General features: G+C 66.1%; 1 protein-coding gene across 1 annotated transcript; it reads right to left on the bottom strand.

Annotated features, from left to right (window-relative positions):
• Positions 1–10,305: 10,305 nt before the first annotated feature.
• Positions 10,306–16,177, bottom strand: LOC124502009 (uncharacterized). Its single transcript, XM_047066418.1, has 5 exons — positions 16,043–16,177; positions 15,198–15,392; positions 13,812–13,943; positions 11,136–11,519; positions 10,306–10,827 (listed from the first exon to the last, which is right to left on the bottom strand). Exons 1-5 carry the CDS (start codon positions 16,175–16,177, stop codon positions 10,414–10,416), a joined length of 1,260 nt encoding a protein of 419 aa, XP_046922374.1. The 3' UTR covers positions 10,306–10,413.
• Positions 16,178–18,100: the final 1,923 nt, after the last annotated feature.

Below are 18,100 nucleotides of genomic sequence, written 5' to 3'. Positions count from 1 at the left end.
GAAGGTGACCTTCCACAGCAGGCCGCTCGCCCCGTGCAGGAGGGGGCTGGGGCGGCGGGGCGGGGGCCCAGGTCACGCCCGGGGGGCTCAGGTGTGGACGACACAGGGCCACCCGTGGTTGCAGCGCGGTCCCCTTTGGCTGAGTCACAGAATTACCTGTCGTGGGCTTCTGGTCTGTGGAATGAGGCAGGCGCCTCCCCGGTGGCTGCTGGGGCCTCTCCGGGGGGTCCCGCGCAGCTGCACGTGGCCAGGGCGAAGGCGCACGGCCAGTGCTCAAGCCGTCTCTCTGACCTTGTGGAAGCCACGCTGGCCCGGCCTTGAGGGCTGCTGCTTCCCTTCCAACTGTCCGGCCGGGGTGGACACAGGCCCAGCCCCCACGTGCCACACAGAACTGACACCTGCGACTATGGCTTCCTGATGAATTCTGAGACTCGTTCTCGAGACGACCTTCGCTTTTGGGCATGAGTGGGTCCCCAGTGCCCACAGAGGGTTCCTCACCCTTTCACCGCATCAGCGTACCCACCTGGCGACCTCCACAGGCCCCCACGGCATGCACATACAATCACAGCGTGTGAGGGTGGGCCTTCTCATTCCTTTTCCTACTCTGTAGCTACCAGACTCCTACTCATCCTACAAAACCCAACTCGGGACTTAGCCGTCCCAGGACGCGATCCATGAACTCTCCCCCACCACACCCCTGCTCTTTCTCCTGTACCTCCACAGCCCCTACCCCTACTGTGCAGTCTTTGCTCATTCCAGGACCGTCTCACACTTGGAATGTATCGAAGGATCGTTTGGAGGGCAGCACCTCCGAGGCGATACCTGAAGGTGATGAACATTCTGCCCCGGCAGGTCTGGGGATGGGGCCGCCCTGGGCCCCTCCCTCCGCTCCCAGCTATCCACAGTGCCCGGGGGGCCAGGGGCTTAGGGACGTCTGGGGACAAGCGTGGGAGCTGGGGGGAAAGATTGCTGCCAGGAAGGCTCCCCAGAGGCGGAGAGGCTGGACCCTGGCCTCCAGGGCAGCTGGTGGAGGCAAGGCCAGGCGTGCCCGTGTTTGTGCAACAACGCCGGAGGCCCCGGGCAGAATGTGCATCTGCTGGGCTGCGGGACCTCGGGCGGACTTCTCCCCCTGAAGATGAAGAGAAGAAAGGAACAGCCACAGAAGGTCAGACGGCACGATAGTGCCGGGCACGTATTAAAGAGGCTGGCGGTGGTGGCTGTAATGGAAGGCTCCGGTGACAGTGACCAGTGCTGCTCCCGGGAGCGAGAGACGAAGCCGAGGCCGCGAGCCAGTTGGGGGAGGACTGCGTGACGGCTGGCCCGGGAGTCGCTCCCTCTGGGAGGCAGGCCCCGTGCTGGGCAGGACGGCAGGCTGGCCTTGGCCTCCCCAGGACTGCCTCGCCCAGGCCCGGTGAGGCCGCACTGCCTGCCCACTGCCAATGGGGCCATCTCCCCTGTCACACCACCTGCCCCTCGCTGGGACCCGGGTCAGCCAGGCTAGAAGAGCCTATGGCTCCCATGCCCACGTGGACACAGTTCCCATCTGCTGCCCACCCAGCCGTGGCCATTCCCACGCTCCCTGTCCGCCCTGCCACCGGTTTGTCCTGGTGAGTCTAGAACTCGGGGGGGGGCGCGTGGGGGGGCGCTCCTTCCGGTGACTGGAAGGTGGGGTGTCCCGCCTCTCCCCGCCCCCACCAGCCACCAGAGCACCGCCCCCACCCAGGGGGTGTTGTGAGGGGAGAGGGGGCCCTGCCTCCTGTGCCGGTGGCCCAGCTGATGCTGAGTCCGTCCCACGCAGCCGGGTGAGCTGAGTCCGTCCCACGCAGCCAGGTGAGACGGGGGCCTTGGGACTGCAGGGGAATGTGCCCCCCCCCCCAGATCCCCCCGCCGACAGAGGCCAAGCACGGAAGCCACAGAGGAAGCGCTGCCCTTCTACCGGTCACTGGGTGCCACCTGGTGGTCACCTCGGACGCCACCGCGGAGGCTCGACCGGAGCCGCTGCTTGTGGAACACGCGGCTGAAAGCGGGGCCGGACCCCCAAGTTCTTGCCCTCCTCATGGTGCACATGGGGAAACTGAGGCTCACGGAGGGGTCGGGAACTCCCCGGGGCCCTCGGGGAGGGACAGAGGCCGGCGCTCCCGATGTGACTGCGGTGCCTGCTTCTGGTTGTGCGCAGAGGTCAAAGCGGCTCGAGCCCTGCAGGGATTCAAGCCACAGAGGGACGAGTGCGGGCCCCCCCAGTGGGTGCGGTGCGTGTGCTCTGGGCCCGCCGAGCCCCTGCCCTGCCGTCCCAGCAGGCTGTCGGAGCGCACGGTCGGCCGGGACCTGAGAGGAAACGGGACCAGAGCTGGTCCCTGCGCCGTCCCGAGGCCCGCCTTGCCTGGCCGCCGGCCTCGCACCTGACGGTCCACGTCAGCAAGGGAACGGTGGCTGCTTTGCGTCCGCAGGGGTGAGGGGCCCGGGGGGCTCCTCTGGGGCAAAGGCCTGGCCTCCAGCCCCCGTGGGGCCCCAAGGTCAGTCCCTGGAGTACCTTACATGAAGGCCATGTCCTAAACCTCACCCGCTGCGGACCTTCCCAGCCTGGCCCCTCTGTCTCAGTGGCCGTCCGCCCGTCCACCCGGAGAGGCCTGGGCCACCCAGCGAAGCCCCAGGCCCGCCCCTTCAGCATCACTGCCCAGGGATTCTCAAACCCACGCACTTCAAGGTCGCCGCAATCGTCCAGGCATCGCTGCTCTGGTCCGAGCCTGCTAGCCACCACCTCTTGGGGCCCTCTGCCTCTACAGGGCCCTCTTGGTGGCCACAGGGACATGCAGAGCTGGGCCACAGCTCGCTAGGGTGGCTCCTGTTCCAGAGCATACGCCCACTGGTGCGACTTGACCAGGCCCGTCTGAGAAACCGTGGGTTAAACTAAGTCCGAGAGGCCTGTGCCCTCCGTGCAGGCCTTGTCAGAGCCTTCCATGGGCTCATCAGTTCCAAGAGAGGACGCTGAGGCAGCTGCTCTGGATGTATGTACCCGAGGAGCCCGTTGGATCCGAGGCCTTTTCAGGGGACAGCCGGCTCCCTCCCCAGCTTGGTCCCCAGGGTCCCCCGCGGCTGCCTCCTGCCACCCACCTGCCCTACTGCCACTCCCACCAGCTTCCCTCAGAGTGCTGGGCTCCACCCCAGCAGACCATGGGCTCACTCTAATTCATGTCTTCAGCCAGTGGGTATTTATTGAGCACCAGCTGTGTGCCAGGCACCGGGCCAGATGTTGGGGATAGTGCGGGAATAAGACGCCGCGAGTCCCTGGAGCCCACAGCCTAGTGGGGGGCGGGAGGGGGGCATGCCCAGGAAGATCTAGAACATGGGGTGGGTAGTGCTGAGAAAGCGGGAACAGCCCGACGGCTGGGAGCAGGCTGGGACATCAGTTGGGCCTGGGTGTCCTCCCAGGAGCACCAACAGTTTCCCAGATGAGCATCGTTCAGGCCGCGGATGGCCCCCTCCCCCGCTGGCCCGTCTCGGCCCCCCAAGCTGTCCAGGGTCTGACACGTGCAACGTGGCTCCGGCTGCCACCGCCCCCTCTCCCTCTAGAGAGAGAGGCGGAGCTCAGCACCTTCGCCAGCTGCGTGGAGACTCCCCAGCCCCCCAGCCCCCGGCCCACTCTGGCCCCTCAGACCCGTCAGGGAGACCCGTCTCTGCTCAGTGACACCGGGTGGGCCCTAGGTCTCTGCCAGGGGGCCACGGTCACGGTCACGACAGCAAGGCCCTGCCCCACCCCCGGGACACATTCCCTCCAGGCTCCTCTGCCGGGGGGGTCACCCCCGTCTCCAGCTCTGCAAACAACCCAGTGCCCCCCACTCTCCCACGCTTGGGGGGGCCTCTCCCTTCCCGGAGGGAGCCTGGCCTCAGGCCAGCAGGCAGCGTAAGTCCCTTGAACCCTCGCATACGGAAGGTCCCCAAGCCCCTCACAGGTCTGCTCTGGGTGTGGTTGTGCCACTGGAGGGCAGTGATGCTGACGGCTCAGTGACGGTGAACGGGACACTACCAGCTGTGTCCCCTGGGACTCAGCGCCCTCTGGGAGTGGGACCAAGGCTGGGGCCGCCCCAGCTATTGCTGGCAGGGGCTACCGGGTAATTGCTGGAGACCCTACTTGGTCTGAAGCACAGGCCCCACAAGCTAGAGGAGCAGAAGTGTCCCCAGGGTCCCCTCCCCTGAGTTGACCTGGAACCTGAGGCATCTGGCCCAAGAGGGGTCATCCGCTGCCACAGCCTTGGGCCCCTCCCTTAGGGAGGGGTGTGGGCAGCGCTCTCGGCCTCCACTGCCTCTCACCGCCACACCGTGTCGCTGTCGCTGTCGGGAAACGAAGGCAGGGTTGCTCAGCAGCTGGCCCGGGGCTCTGGCTGCAGGGGGGCGGGAGGAGGGGGGAAGCGGCAGGGAGGGGAAGGGGAGGGGGCCGTACGGAGGACGAGGGTGGGGATGACGGCAGGACAGGACGAGGCAGAAGGAGGCGCTCACCCTCTTGGCGGGTCCCAGCCCTGCTCCGTGGGACGGGGCGCTTTCCCTCCCTGGGTCCTTCCTTTGTAAAACACATTACAGAACATGTTGTATGACTGGGTGGTATATAACGAATGTAACATCGGGACAGGTTCATTATTATAGAGGTCAGGGGTTGTATACTGCGTATTGATATCATTCACTATACATATCGTACACATACACTGTTTTCAAAATTTCACGGGACACCGTTTGCCTTTTACAAAAGACGTCCGTTTTCGCTATAGTAGCACCTGTTTTTTCGCTAACTGAAAAAAAATCCGAACAGGAGTTCTCCTTTTACGAAAACAAGTGAGGAGGGAAGATAGCATTCAGCACTGGTTTTCACAGTGAGCCGGTATAGACACAGTGCGCGCCCTGAGCAACGGATCCGCGAGCGGCCCCGCCCAGCTCCTTCCCGGGAAACGCTCAGCATCCAGCCGCCTCAGCTCTGAACCGTGTCTGTGAGCCTCTGTGCCGTATCTCGAGTGAGTGTGTGCATCCTTTAGCAAGACGGGTCCTAAGAGTATCAGAGAGGCCAAGGGAGGTGATTTATTACGTCTGGAAACCCTCAAACATTTCCCATATAAATTAACGGTAATTGCTTCTTTGCTTTACGGCATTTTGGCTTCCGGAAGTTTTCACAGGAGCGCTCTACTTTTGGATAGTGGGGGACACCTGTATCCATTTTTTCCTCGGATTTTAAAGGAAACTGAAATTAAACCTCTTGTGAGCTTTAGCTCTGTGCCCACCAGACTGATGGACAGGCCATCCTGCCACGTGACCCCCAGAGTGAGGCCCCCGAGATGCTGGGCCTCTGCCCCCTCGCCTAGTCCCGGCCCTGGGTGACCGCCCCATCCCTCAGTGCCACGTGGCCCTGGCTCTGATCTCAGCACAGACCCGGCCTGCCCGGGGAGCTCACGGGGCGGGGGGCCCAAGCCCTCTGCCCAGCCTCACCTGCCGCCCAGCCCCAGGCCAGAGCCACAGCCCAGATCGGGCAGCAGGGGGCGCCAGACGCCCGGCCGCAAATCGGGCCTCCGGGCCTCCTGCCCGGCCCCTGCCCTTCTGTGTCCACCGTGCGCCCCCTCGAGCCAGAGCAGGCCCCCCTACCGAGCGGGACGGGGGGGAAACGGAGGCTTGGTGAGTAGAGCTACTGCCCGGGGCCTGTGTCCCCGAAGGTGGGGGGCCCTTCCCGCCACCTAGCAGGGCTTCCCAGCGCTGGATGAGGGGACGAGAACAAACTGGCTGCTCTGACCGTGCCGTCCACGCCATCTGGTGTGTTTCAGGACCGAATGGCTTCCACGTGTCCCTGATGACCCACGGTGGGTAACCCTGGCCATGCCCCCCCCCCCCATCACTCAGGCCCACATTTTGCTGGGTTCTGACACCCTCGTCTCTGGGGAGAGCCAGGCGACAGAGGAGAGGCTGGAAGTTGGTCGGTTGCAATGTGGCAAGAGACACAGGGTGATCCAGGGAATCCCTCCTCCAGGAAGCCATCCTTGACTACAGGGCTGGGTCCAGGGCTCCTTGGGGGCTCTCCCAGCCCCCAGGCTGCCCCAACCGTGGAGCTGACCGCAAGGAATGGCTGTCACATGTCCCTGGCTGCCCTCCAACTGCAGGGCTGGGCACAGTGGAGGTGCCAGGAGGGAAAGGTTGAACTCAGGGCGTCGGCTCAGACACAGACCACCACGGTCAGAGGTGGCGCCTGAGCGGACGACACCCAGAGGGGGGCGCTGTGCATTCAGAGCCCTGAGAAGCAGGGGGGAGCAGGAGGGGTCCAGGTGAGGACACGCACAGGTACGAGCACGGAGAGTCTGGAGAAAGGGGTTGCCCACCCCCCAACAGAAGCTCTGAGGTCTGGCACACGGAACGGGTCTGCAGAGAGGGCAGGGACAGACACAATGTTCAGGGGACAAGAGTGGCCAGGCTCTGCCACTGACTGACCACGGGAGAGGAAGTGGGCAGTGCCCAAGTCTCCCACCCACCCTGGTGCCAGAGGACGACGGGGGCAGCGGTGGGGGGTAGACGCTCCACGGAGGTCTCTTCTCGGGAGTCTCGGTTGTGAACTCCTACACAGCCGTCAGGACCCAGCTCAGACGGCTCCCAGCATTGTTAGGTTTCTCCACCTCTCAGGGCCCCTGCTCTGGGCACCCACAGTCCCTGACCTGTGGGGTAGCAGAGGCTTCCGGAGGGCGGGCAGGTGTAGACCCCCCGTGGCGGGGGGGCCGGGATGCTCAGGACGGAGGCTGGGGCCAAAATGGTGGCTTGGGGACAGTCACGGTAGGAGAGACCAGAGCACCAGGAGGAGGGCCCCCATAAGGCCTGCACACGACCGAGAAGTGCCCGGCTAAGCCGGCCCCTCCACAGCCTCTTCCGGTCCCCGTCTGAGGACTCTCTAGGTCTCATCTGTTCTCCTGTCAGGCTGGGACATTTGGGGGCTGTGTCCGTGTCCTGTTTGGTGTGCCCCGTGCCACCAGCAAGGGCCAGCCTGGAGCTGCCTCTCACAGGGGGCGGTGGGCAGACTCAGGGGGCTGGCCCCAGCTGAGGAAGGCAGGGCCTCGTTGGGTCTGTGCCGGGCACCAGGGGCACAGGGGCAGGATGTAGACTCCCCTCCCCCAGGGGTGCTCTCGGGGCGGGGGCAGGCATGACAGGGCTCTCCCAGGAGCCAGACTGGAACCGTGGGGACAGGCACGCACTGGCCATCGACACGAGGCTCGAGGCCTCCGGGAGAAACGTGAGTGAACGCTTTGGCCCAAGGACGGCCACCAGAATGACGGCTGTCCCCAGAACCCGTCCCGAAGGAGCTGGGTGTGGGCAGTGGGAACTTCTGAGCACGGGGTGCTGAGGTAGCCTTGGGGGCCAGGCCCTGGCCTGCGCTCAGAGCTGCTGATTGGGCCCCACCCTGCAAGGGGCCCCTAGGGGTCCTCTCTACAGGATGGGGGCTGAGAGACACATCTGGGGCCTGTGCTCAAAGGGGCGTGAGGGCGACGGGCTGGGGCCCGGGGTCCGGGACCGAACCCGTTGGAAAGGCCCACGGACAGGCAGGGGGCAGGCCTGGGGACCCCCAACAGCCCACATCCAGCTCCCCAGCCAAGTCTCACACACACACACACACACTCCTCCACGGCCGACGCGCCCACCTTCGTCACCCGGTTCCAGGGCTTTGGGAACGAACAAGGCGTGATTCCAGAGTCACATCAGAACAGCCTTTATTGAAGTCGAGCAGTGCACGCTGCAGCCTCCCGCCCGCCCGGCCCGTCGCTCGGGGCCCCAGAGTCGCCTGCCGGCCGTGGGGGCGGCCCTCCCGCGGGCACGTGTCGCTGGGCTCCTCGGGGAAGGCAGTAGGTTGTATAGTTATCTTCCGAGGGGGCAACATCACTGCCCTGAAACCACACAACCTACTACCTCACCCCGCCGGTGCCCGGGGAGCGGGAGGCTCCGATGTCCCGCCACTGCCCCGCGCCCAGCCCCGGCCCCCGCCCGGTGGTCTGCGGCCACCGGAGCCGAGCTGGAAGGCTGGGCAGGTGCAGGGCAGGAGTGACGACGCAGATGGCCCGTGGGCTTCCCCACACACAGTGAGGCCCACGCCATCCACCTACGAGCTGTCGGGGGCGGGGGCGGGGGGGGGGTAGGGAGCGTGTGTCCCCAAGGGGCCAGACTCCGGGGAGCCTTCCTCCCTCCTTCCTGCCTGGAATGGCGAGTGGGGAGGAATGGGGCGGCCTCGGCCTCCCTCTCTGGGGGACGTCCCACCGCTGACCAGAGCCCAGACGCTGAGCCGGGCAGGCTGGGAAGGACATGGCGGCGGGGGGGGGGGGAGGGGGTGTGCTAAGGTCGCCCGTGGGAGTCCCTGGGGGCCAGCCCCGCAACCCCAGCCAAGTCTCAGCTGCCCCTCGTCCTTCTGGGTCCACGGCTGCACCCCACTGGTGCCCACGGCCGGCCACGGGGGCGGCTCTCAGTGCAGTGTAGGGAGGGGGAGGGGGTCGGCTTTGAGCCCCGCCCCGCTCTGGACACTTTACACGGTATCATCTTCAATCCTCATTGGTCCCCATTTCACAGACGGGGGAAGTGAAGCCCAGAGGTCAAAGGCGACCTGCCCAAGGTCACACGGCAAGTGGAACCTAGGCCTGCCCGACTTCCTGCCCGGCGGCCACCGCCCCCACCCTACCACGGCCGCTACCCATCCCCAACCTGCACCCGGATCTCCGCCCAGCCAGGGTCCCGGGTGCTGTCCATCGGCGAGATTACAGCCACTTCAGGAAAGACAGTAGATTGTATAGTTACCCAGAGCAGGGCAGAGCCCCAAACTATACAACCTACTACCTCACCCCAAAGGACCGTCGGTCGTGACGCAGGGACGGGCTTCGCGGCTTCAGAGGCACCTCCTGGAGGGGGCGGGAGAGCTGTGGGGGAGGGGGGGGCCAGGCCGGCGGGCGCCGAGGACTCAGGGATTCCGGCAGGCAGGCCAGCAGGGGCCCCGGGCACCGCGTACTCCCCAGAGCCGCCGCGCAGAGGGGGTCCCGCAGGAGAAAGCCACCAACCAGAGGAAGAAGGAGAGGAGACAGAGGGAGGGGACAAGCACTGCAGTGTGGCTTTGGGCGAGCGCTACAGGTGACTGATCACTCCCATCCGGATGGAGCGGCCACCGTGTGGCCAAGGGACATCTGCTGCAAGGGTGACACTGGAAGGCTGTCACTTAGAAGCCAACATGTGGCAAAAAGGTGCCATGTCCTCCCGGCCGCCCGCCCTCTGACAGCACAGCCTCCCCTCTCTGGCTGCCCGAGACGCGCGGGTGGCCTCAGGGCCTGCTCCCTCCACCCACTGGGCGGCAGCGGGGGGAGGGGCGGCCTTCCCCATAGACTCTGGTCAGTCCGGTCCCGCTGTTCCAAGTGACCTGAGCTGTCCCCACTTTGGGAGACATCCCAGGACGCTGTTCTTTCTTTCCAAAGGGACCTGGCTCCCCTGGGGAAGGCAGCCGGGGCACAACCGTAGGCCCTAGAGGGCTCGGCATTCAGTGCCCGGAGGCACAGGCGGCCTGGATAAACGTCCACCGTGGCCGCCACCTTGCCGGGGGCCCCCGAGGAAAAGCTGGTGAGGCAAGGACTACTGTCAGCCCATCTTGTAGGTGAGCAGACTGGGGCCCAGAGAGGTAACCTCACCTTCACGGGGTCACACAGCTGACAGGCGGCAGAGGGGAGGTTACGACATTCTGCTTTCCGCCCAGCGGTATAAGGGCTCTGAGCTTCCTTCCACACCCCTCCTAGCAGGCTGCCTCCTCCAGGCAGGCCCCAGGCTGGGCCATGCCATTTGGCCCTCACGGGTCTGGTGAAGCTAGGATTACGGATCCCTTTTTGCAGTGAGGAAACGGAGGCTCAGACCGGTGGGGGCCTCGGCCCCATGTATGTGGTGGGGGCGGGGGGGCTTGCTCTTGGGCTCTGCCGGGCTTGGCTTTTTGCCCCCTGCTGCTGACGGAGGTCTCATGCCCGGCCCCTAAGCACCCTGGGCGCCCGCCCAACTGCGCTGTGGGGAGACTGACTGCTGTCGGCCTCACTGCTGAGGAGAAAAGTGGCCAAGGCTCCCAGCCCAGGACTCCCCCGAACGTCCCAGGGGGAGGGACCCTGAGCACGGGCTCTGGGCTCCAGGGTCGGCCGCTGAGACACCCATGTGCTAAGGCTGCAGGGAGGGCCCAGCCCCAGCTGGGAGACACAGACGGCACAACAGGCCGGGCCGCGGGCCGGGCCCTGCGGGGTGGGGACAGACAGGGAGACGGGAAGAGACCCTCATCCCGGTCCACCCTGGCGGTCACCACACGTACCCCCGCTTCATCCCCGCCCTCCAGCCCAGCCTGAGAAGCAGGTCGCTCGGCTTCCTTCGTTCGCCCTTTGTTCTTCTCCCAGGCTGGACTTACCGAGTGGCCTCTTGGGCCGGTGGCGGGCGGCCGAGGCACATCAGGATTGCAGTCGAGGGCTGGTTCACGGCTGGGCAGAGCCAAGGGGCTCCCTCAAGGATTCCTGGCCCCAGAGGCCCTCCAGGCAAGGTGGGCCCGAGGGTAGCAGGTGCACCTGAGAGACAGAGCCGAGCACCCCGCTTGCATCCGCTCTCACAGACCAGGGCTCCTCCGGGCCACGTCCGGTAACCGTCAAAGGTTACAGCGTCACAAGCGCGTGGTGGGTGGACGAAGCGCGTCGCCTGGGGGAGTGTGCCGGAGGTGGCAGGAAAAGGAGGCGTGGCTTCGGGTGCAGGGCACGGCTTGGGCAAAGGTTTGGCAGTGGGACCGTTAGATCTCCGTCCAAGGACCCTCGTGGCTGACGGCAGGACCTGGAGACGAAGGGCAAGGGGACAGCTCCTTAGCCAGACTTCCAGAGCAAGGACGGCGGCAGAGGTGGGCGGTGGGACCGGGGGTCACCCGTGCCGTCGTGTGAGTCACTGGGCGTGCACCCACGCCAGCCCCAGTCTGAGGCTGGGGCCACAGACTCACCGGCCTGTTTCCCGTAGGATGACCGGGCGAGGCCTCCCGAGGGCTCAGGCTGGGTTGGGCAGAGCGGGGGCGGGTGGCGGGGGGGGGGGGGGGGCTCGCAGGGTGGAGACCGCCTGGGCCCAGAGGCCCCGCCCTGACACCCACTCACCGCGAGGAAGGCCGACCGTGGACAGAAGCCCCCTTCCGGACACCGCTTCTCGACCTGTTGGGGATTTAGAGAAAAAGTAACAAGGATCAGGTGTGGGAGAAACACGCCCGCGGCCGCTCTGTGCCTCCTGCCCGGGCACACCCCACCAACCCTCACATCCCGCACTCCAGTGCCAGGGACACGCTCCCCGCAAGGGCCTGTAGACAACGGCCTCCGTGGCCGCCGTGAGCTGGACGACTCTGGGTCAGAGAGGACCGAAACCAGGGCTTGTCCCTGAATGGTCAAGACCACCGATGTTCCCACGCCAAGCTGGCACGGATGTTCTGGGGCCTGGAGTAGGGAGGACCCAAGAGGGAGGAGCTGAGGTCCCCGCTTTCCAGAGCTCTAGGCGGGCGGGGGCTCCTGCCCTGTGGCAAGCAAGGCCTGGGGTCCTCCCAAGAGCAGAACCCCGAGGAAAGGGCTCCCAGGACCCAGCCTGAGGCCTCAGCCAGGACTTGCTGGAAGGATCACAGTCCCCTCTGGTTCTGGCCCATTCTGGCCAGGCGACCGTTCGGGACTGGCGTAAAGGGCGGGTGGGGGCGGGGAAGCCAGCAAGACATGTCCTCCAAGGAAAAGAAAAATGCCCAGGGCAGGCCTCCTCTGAGCCGCCCGGCCCATCTGTCTCTGTCCTTGCTTGTTCTCTGCCGGGGACGACAGCCCTGCTTGTCCCAGCTCCTTGCCCACGAGGGCCCCGTCTCCCGTACCATGGGCCTCTCTCACTGCCCACCCGGAAGCCCCGGGAGGCCCCCAAGGGGAATCCCAGCTCTGGGACCAGCTGTGCTCACGTCTGCGAGACCCAGCCCTGCGGCAGGTGGTGCTGTGGGTGGGAGCGGTGCCCACGGAGGAGGCGGGAATCCACTCTCCCCGGGGGCCTGGGGCGTGTTTCCTGCATACTCAACAGCCTGCTTCAAATTTCTCTAGGTGACCAGGAAGCAGGTATTGTGACCCCCAGCAGGGTCCCCACTCTGGCTCTGCCCTTACCAAAACAGAGCTCACCCAAAACGCGGCTTTCTTTAGCCAACAGCTCTGGAGAGGGGGTTTTTTGGGTCAGGGGCAGGGTTTACATTTCTGGGTGGGTGACCCATGTGCAGAGACATTTCTGAGCTAGCGGGGAAAAGGCCCCAACTCGGGGAGTCTGAGCTGGAGGGGAAGACTGGCCGGGTCCACCTGCCGGGCAAGTCCCACGAATCACCAGCGCCCTCGGCCTGGGGAGGAATCCCGAGACAGACCAAAGAGACCCTTCCCCGTCAGCCTGGAGGAGGGCTGGCGGCAGGGGCAGGAGCGCACTGTGAACGGGGCTCCCTGAGCAGGGCTGCGGGGGAGAGTGGTGGGCAGCGGCCCCGTCCCAGTCTCCCTCGGTGTCCGCTTGTGGGCAGGGTGCTGGGCGGGCCCCGGTGGGAGGGGCCGGGCCGGCCAGGGACAGGTGTGTGGGAGGCCTCGGCGGGCAGGTGGCCCTTTCAGGGCTGGGCGGATGTCTGGAGCAAGGGAGGCAGACAGACGGTGTCACCCCGCAGTCACCTCGGGCTTGGCTCGGGGCCACTGAGAGCCGGGAGCCCCCCCGTGGCTGCCCCCCGCCACTGCCGCCCCGATTAGGTTTCTCCCCATAAAGCGGCCAGTGTTTCTGCTCGGCAAGCCGTGCCAACAATGGAGTCTGGGAAAAAGCTGTGGGGGTGGCATCCGGGGGCCCGGGCAGTGGCGGGCGGGGGGGGGGGGGGCGTGGGTCTGTCCCTGCAAACACGGCCCATAAAGTTCAGGAGACATGCGTACCAGGCAGTCTGACCGACGTGCGCAGGGGCCGTGTGCCCACCGTGGGCCTGGTGTGGCCAGGAAGCGGGGAGCCAGCCAGACCCTCACCTCCGGCACACAATTTATGGGGCGCCGAAACTCAGCGACGAGGACAAATTATTTTGAAGTAAAATTCTTAAAATGAACGCAAAAATACCCATGACGAAAAAACCTCCAACCTAAAGACGGACTCCTCCGCTCAGGGAGTACGAGGCCCGGTGGCCTCACGGCCCCCAAAAGCCTGTCTGGGGGGGTGGGCCCGCAAAACCAGAGCTGGAATCCAAATTTCTCTGGCCCCAGGCTCTTTCCATGGCCGCGCTTCCCTCTGGGCCGCAAAGGCCACACAGGTGGGTGACGCCTCCAGACGGAGCCCCGGCCCCAGCCCTCCTTCTGTCTCAGGGCCCCAAAGCGTTCTCTCGTTGGCACCTTCCCTGTCCAGCTTCCCCCACGGCTGTCGCCTCAGAAGACTGTCCCGCTCCAGCTCCTTGCTTTCCTGTCCCCAGAGGCCTCCGAGCTGGCGTGGTGAAGGTGGCCAGGCCTGGGGAAATGAGGGCTCCCCAGGGCAGGGGCCGGGCCTGCCGTGATGTCCTGAGCCTAGAGGAGGGCCAGGCATACAGAGGAGGCTGAACTGTCACTGCCACATTTGCCCGAGTTTGGAGGTCCCAGAAAGGACCACTTGGGAAGCCGGGGGGCTGGGGCTGGCGCTGCCCGGGGAGGCTGGCCAGCGCTGCAGACACACTTGCATCCCCGGGGGCCGTGGGCAGGTGGGAGGAGCGGACAGCTGGCTCGGAGGTCCACTGGGTCACGGTCCGGGCCCCCTGCTCTGGCGGCGAGCCGTGGGCAAGTTGGTACCTTCGGCCTCAGCCGCCCGCCCTGTAGAGTGGGACCCGGATGCCGGCGGCTGTCAGAAGGAAGGGCAAGGTGCCTCTGTGCCCGGGAGAAGGCGTCGGCCGGGGAGGCTGTTCTGTCCAGGGTTCGCTCAAACTCCAAAGGGAAAAGCACGAACGCAGAGCCCTCTCTGATCCCGAGCGTGTCTCCGTCAGGTGTCAGAGGCAACAGCGTCAGCCTCAAAGGCGCACGCGGACTTGAAATGTTCTCAGTTCGGGCCACAGTCTGGGTCACGAGGCGAGGAGCAGGGGTAAGGGAGGGGACCGGACGCACCCCTACCATTAGAAACACCCAGCACGAAACCCCGCCCCGCAGCAGCACACCTGGCGGCCGCCCCCTCCGAGACGGTCGGTCGTTCTGCTGCGGGGCTCCCGGCTCCTCCAGGAGGCTCTGCGCCTGGCCTGGCGTGGGGCCGCCATCCCGTCCGGCAGGCCTTCCCCAGAGGGAGCCGGGGCGTGAGCAAACCTCACTTCACGGTGATGGAATGTTCTCTCTGGGAGCCGCGAGGAGAGAGCGTCTGGGAAGGGCCTGGGGCAGCGTCCAGCGGCCTTCCCAGCCTGAAGGGCTTGGCCGGGCCACAGGTGTCTGGCGAAGCCGTCTCGCAGCTCCGGGGCCCTGCCCTGCTGCACGCCTGCTTTCTACCCCTCGACGGCGCGAACTGACCCTCGGCGATGCAGGGAACACAGGCCGGGGCTCGCCCCCACGGCGCCCGCGTTACCCCGCACGCTGCCTGAGAATCCGCACCGGCCCCTTTAAAAGGCGCCTGCTCTCCTCAAATGCCATTCCCTCCTCTACGAGGACGTTTCTACGAACCTCCTCTAGGAGGTCCACTGCCCTCCGACGGCCTCACGGCTGGGTACCACGGGTGGGCATCGACGCCCGGCAGGCCGGCGGCTCCCTTCCACCTGCCGAGGCCGGTGGAGTCCCTGTCCCTCCAGTGAACGGGCCCAGGGACAACCGCGTCTCCCTGATATTGCTCCCAGGCCCCGCAGCCAAGGCTGCCCGGATGCCGTGCGCCCACTTCCTGCCCGACCGACTCCCCTCTGTAGGGCGCTCCCTCTGACCCACTGGGTGCCGTCAGAGGGGCAAGCTTGAGAACGCTGTGCGCAGAACGAGAGCAGGAGGCACAGGAGGAGGCCGGAGGCTCTCTGACGAGGAGGGAGACGCCTGGTCGCTCCCAGCTCCGGAAAATGCCCTTCAGGGAAGCCGAGGTTCGGGGGATGTGGGTCCCGCGGAAGAGAGGACCGCGTAGGGCAGCGGGCTGGGCTGGAACGGGCTCACCCCCAGCCTGGTGCACCGAAGATTCTCGGCTGGCCCCAGCCCCACGGGAAGCCCGGCTGCAGAGCTCACCTCCTCCAGGAAGGCCCCCGTCCCTGCTTCCTGAGGACGGGCAGTAGCTGCGTCCAGACCGGAAACCTGACCGACCTCCATGAGCCCCGGGCCCAGCACGAGGCCCAGCCAGGGAGCCCGGAGGCTCCTCAGGCAGGTAAGGGGGCAGGGCGGCTGGGGCAGGACTGAGGGGGCCGCTGGTCTCCCCAGCGTGGCCTGAAACAGATGGGGCCCTGGTCACGGCGGGTCCGGGGAGCCCATCCCCGCCCACTCGGGCGAGCGTCATTTCTAGAACTGTCCGTGCCGGCCCCGTGGCTGCCAGGACTCCCTCCAGGAGCATGGCTTTAATTACAGCTCTTCTGGGCTCTGGTCTACAGCATCTCCGTCTGCTCGTCAGGGGAGGCCGGGGGGTGGCGAGGGGGCCGGCGGGCTGGGTGAAGGGCCGGGGTTCCCGGACGGCCTTGCCAAGACTCTGGCTGGTGCCAAGCCCAGGGCAGCCGCGGCCAAGGCCGGGCTGGGGCGGGGGCTGCTGCTGGGCTCCGTCCAGGCCACTCGGGGCAGGCGGGCGGGCGGTGGTCTCCCTCCCTCCTCCCCCGCCGGCCACCCGCCCGCCTGCCTCAGACACAAAATGGCGGAGGGCTGCGGCGGCCATTTTGTAGAGCCCCAGAAAGACAAAGGCAGCCAATAGCCCGGGGCAGGGACGGGCCCCGCAGCGGCAGGGAGGGGTAACGTCCACTCTGGAAGTGCGGCCGCCTGTCCTGCGTGGAGGCCCAGGGGGGCCTGGCCAGAAAAAGTTGGGGGGGGGGGCAGGCAGTGCCTTCTCTGGAAGCTTCCTCCTGCCCAAGCTCCCGCCGCCCTGAGCTTACCCTCTCGAGGGGCTCCGGGTGGTCTGGGGAGAAGCTCTTGCCCAGGGCGGTGGCTCTGACGCTCTCCCGCCTCACGGAGGAGATGGCCCGGCTCGGGGCGGCGATGCGGGGAGGCAGGCGAGAGTGTAGGCTCATGGCCTCCTTCCACAGGAAAATCCTCCTTTGCCCCAGACCCTCGAAGGGTGGTCTTCATTTGCCTGGCGGCGGGGCGGCCTCTGACCAGATGGCCGGAGGGGCTGGCCCGCATTCCGGGGACATCCCAGCACATCCCACCCCGGGGTCCAGGCTGCCGGCTTCTCCCTGCCCATTGCTGGCAGGCGCAGGGACAGCTGGCAGGACCGGCCGTGCCAGGGCAGCGCCGGGGGCGGGGACACCGGGGAGACCGGCCCCAGCCCCTCCCCGACCTCCCACAGCACCCAGGGCCCTGCCCGACGGGACCCCGAGCCACGTCCCAAACCTCGAGGCTCCTGTTCTGCCTCCGTCCGGTGACAGCCCACCTCCTGTTCGTGTCCCCTCTGGGGAGCCCCTGCCCACGTCCTGTGGGCGAGAGGCGCTGCCCCATCAAACACCCGCTGGACAGGAAGCCCCCTCTGCCGCACCGCCCGATGGGCGGTGGGTACACCCCAAGGGCCCACGTCTTTCCGACTCTGTGCTGCCCGTGGTCTCCGCACCTTTAGCACGTCTCGCTCCGAACCCCAGATGGAAGGCAGATACACGCAGGACTGCTCCGGGGGCCCTGGGCCCAGGCACAGGCCACCCCTCCCAATCCCACTTTACAGATGGGCAGACTGAGGCCAAGGGTCCGGGGAGACGGTCCTCACTCACACAGCTGGGGCCTTGTGCTCTGACGGGGACAGGCCGATCCAGAGGCAGGGGCAGGGCCTGTGTCAAGAAATAAGACAGCGAAGGGCGCCTCGGGGGCTCAGTTAGTTAAATGTCCGACTTCGGCTCAGGTCGCGATCTCGTGACTTGGGGGTTCGAGCCCCCGCGTCGGGCTCTGCGCCGACGGCTCAGAGCCTGGAGCCCCTTCAGATTCTGGGTCTCCCTCGCTCTCTGCCCCTCGCCCACTCGCACTCTCTCAAAAATTAAATAAACATTTTTTTTTTTTTTTTATAAAGGAACAAGACAGTGGGATTGGGAAGGCAGCCCCACACCTTTCCTACAGGGTGGCTGCTACCCTAGGCCACGGCACGGCATGGAGGGCAGGGGCCACGGTCCCCATCACCTGCGTAACCACGGCTGTCCTGATTACACACGCCGGGTGTGAACAAAGCGGTGTCCTCACTGAGGACCGCTCCCGGGAGCAGATTCTCCGTGGGAGCTGCCCCACGGGGATGAGACAGCCTCACAGCCCAGGTCCGCCCCCCATTTACCCAATACTGCTGCAAACGCGTCCCCCTTCCCGGGCACGTGCTCCCCATCGGACACGCGGCCAACGCAAACCCCCAGCACGTGCGACATGCCAGGCGCAGACCTGCGTCCATCCCGCTGAGGGCCTCAGTCAGTCCCCGTTACAGCCTATCTGCCGAGAAGGGACCAGCACAGAGAGGCTAAGGCACTTCCCCACGCTCACACAGCCAAAGACAGGCATCCTGTGCCTACGGCACTGGGGAGCGGAAACCCACGGACGTCTCCACTTACGGAGCCCGGGTCACACAGCTGCTAAGAAGGACCGGACTCCTCTGTACTTGGGGGACCCTAGGAAGCCCCACTTCTGAGATGTTTGCCTTCTCTTCCTCAAGGTGACAGGGTGTTGTGGCGTCCCCGATTCTCCGAGGCCGCCAGGCTAGGTGAGCGTCGGTGGTGCTGGAGAAGAGAAGCTCGGACCCGAGCACGCCGGAACAGGGACAGCAATTGGGCTGCTGAAGAGTGGAAGCCTCTCTTTTCCCACCAGAGCCGGCCAGCTGGCCTTCCAGCACCGTAGTGTCTGGGGAATAAGGCCTCCAACCAGGGGGGATCTGAGGCCAAGCGTCCAGCCAAGCCCAGACCTGGGGGAAAGTGGCACTTTGGGTTGCACCCTATCGGACAGTCTCTTTCGACACCCCCCAGCCCACCCTG

Source organism: Lynx rufus, unplaced genomic scaffold, assembly GCF_022079265.1.
Source record: "Lynx rufus isolate CCGP_SWC_20201006 ecotype Redwood Valley unplaced genomic scaffold, mLynRuf1.p SCAF_7, whole genome shotgun sequence".
Classification (NCBI taxonomy): Eukaryota; Metazoa; Chordata; class Mammalia; order Carnivora; family Felidae; genus Lynx; species Lynx rufus.
This window is presented reverse-complemented; position numbering and strand designations above follow the sequence as displayed.

Coding starts and splice junctions, on each gene's coding strand:
- LOC124502009 (XM_047066418.1), bottom strand. CDS start 16,177: ATGAGCCTACACTCTCGCCTGCCTCCCCGCATCGCCGCCCCGAGCCGG. Junction 15,393..16,042: donor ACCCGGAGCCCCTCGAGAGG/GTAAGCTCAGGG, acceptor CATCTGTTTCAG/GCCACGCTGGGGAGACCAGC. Junction 11,520..13,811: donor GCGGGCGGCTGAGGCCGAAG/GTACCAACTTGC, acceptor CCGCCCGCCTAG/AGCTCTGGAAAGCGGGGACC.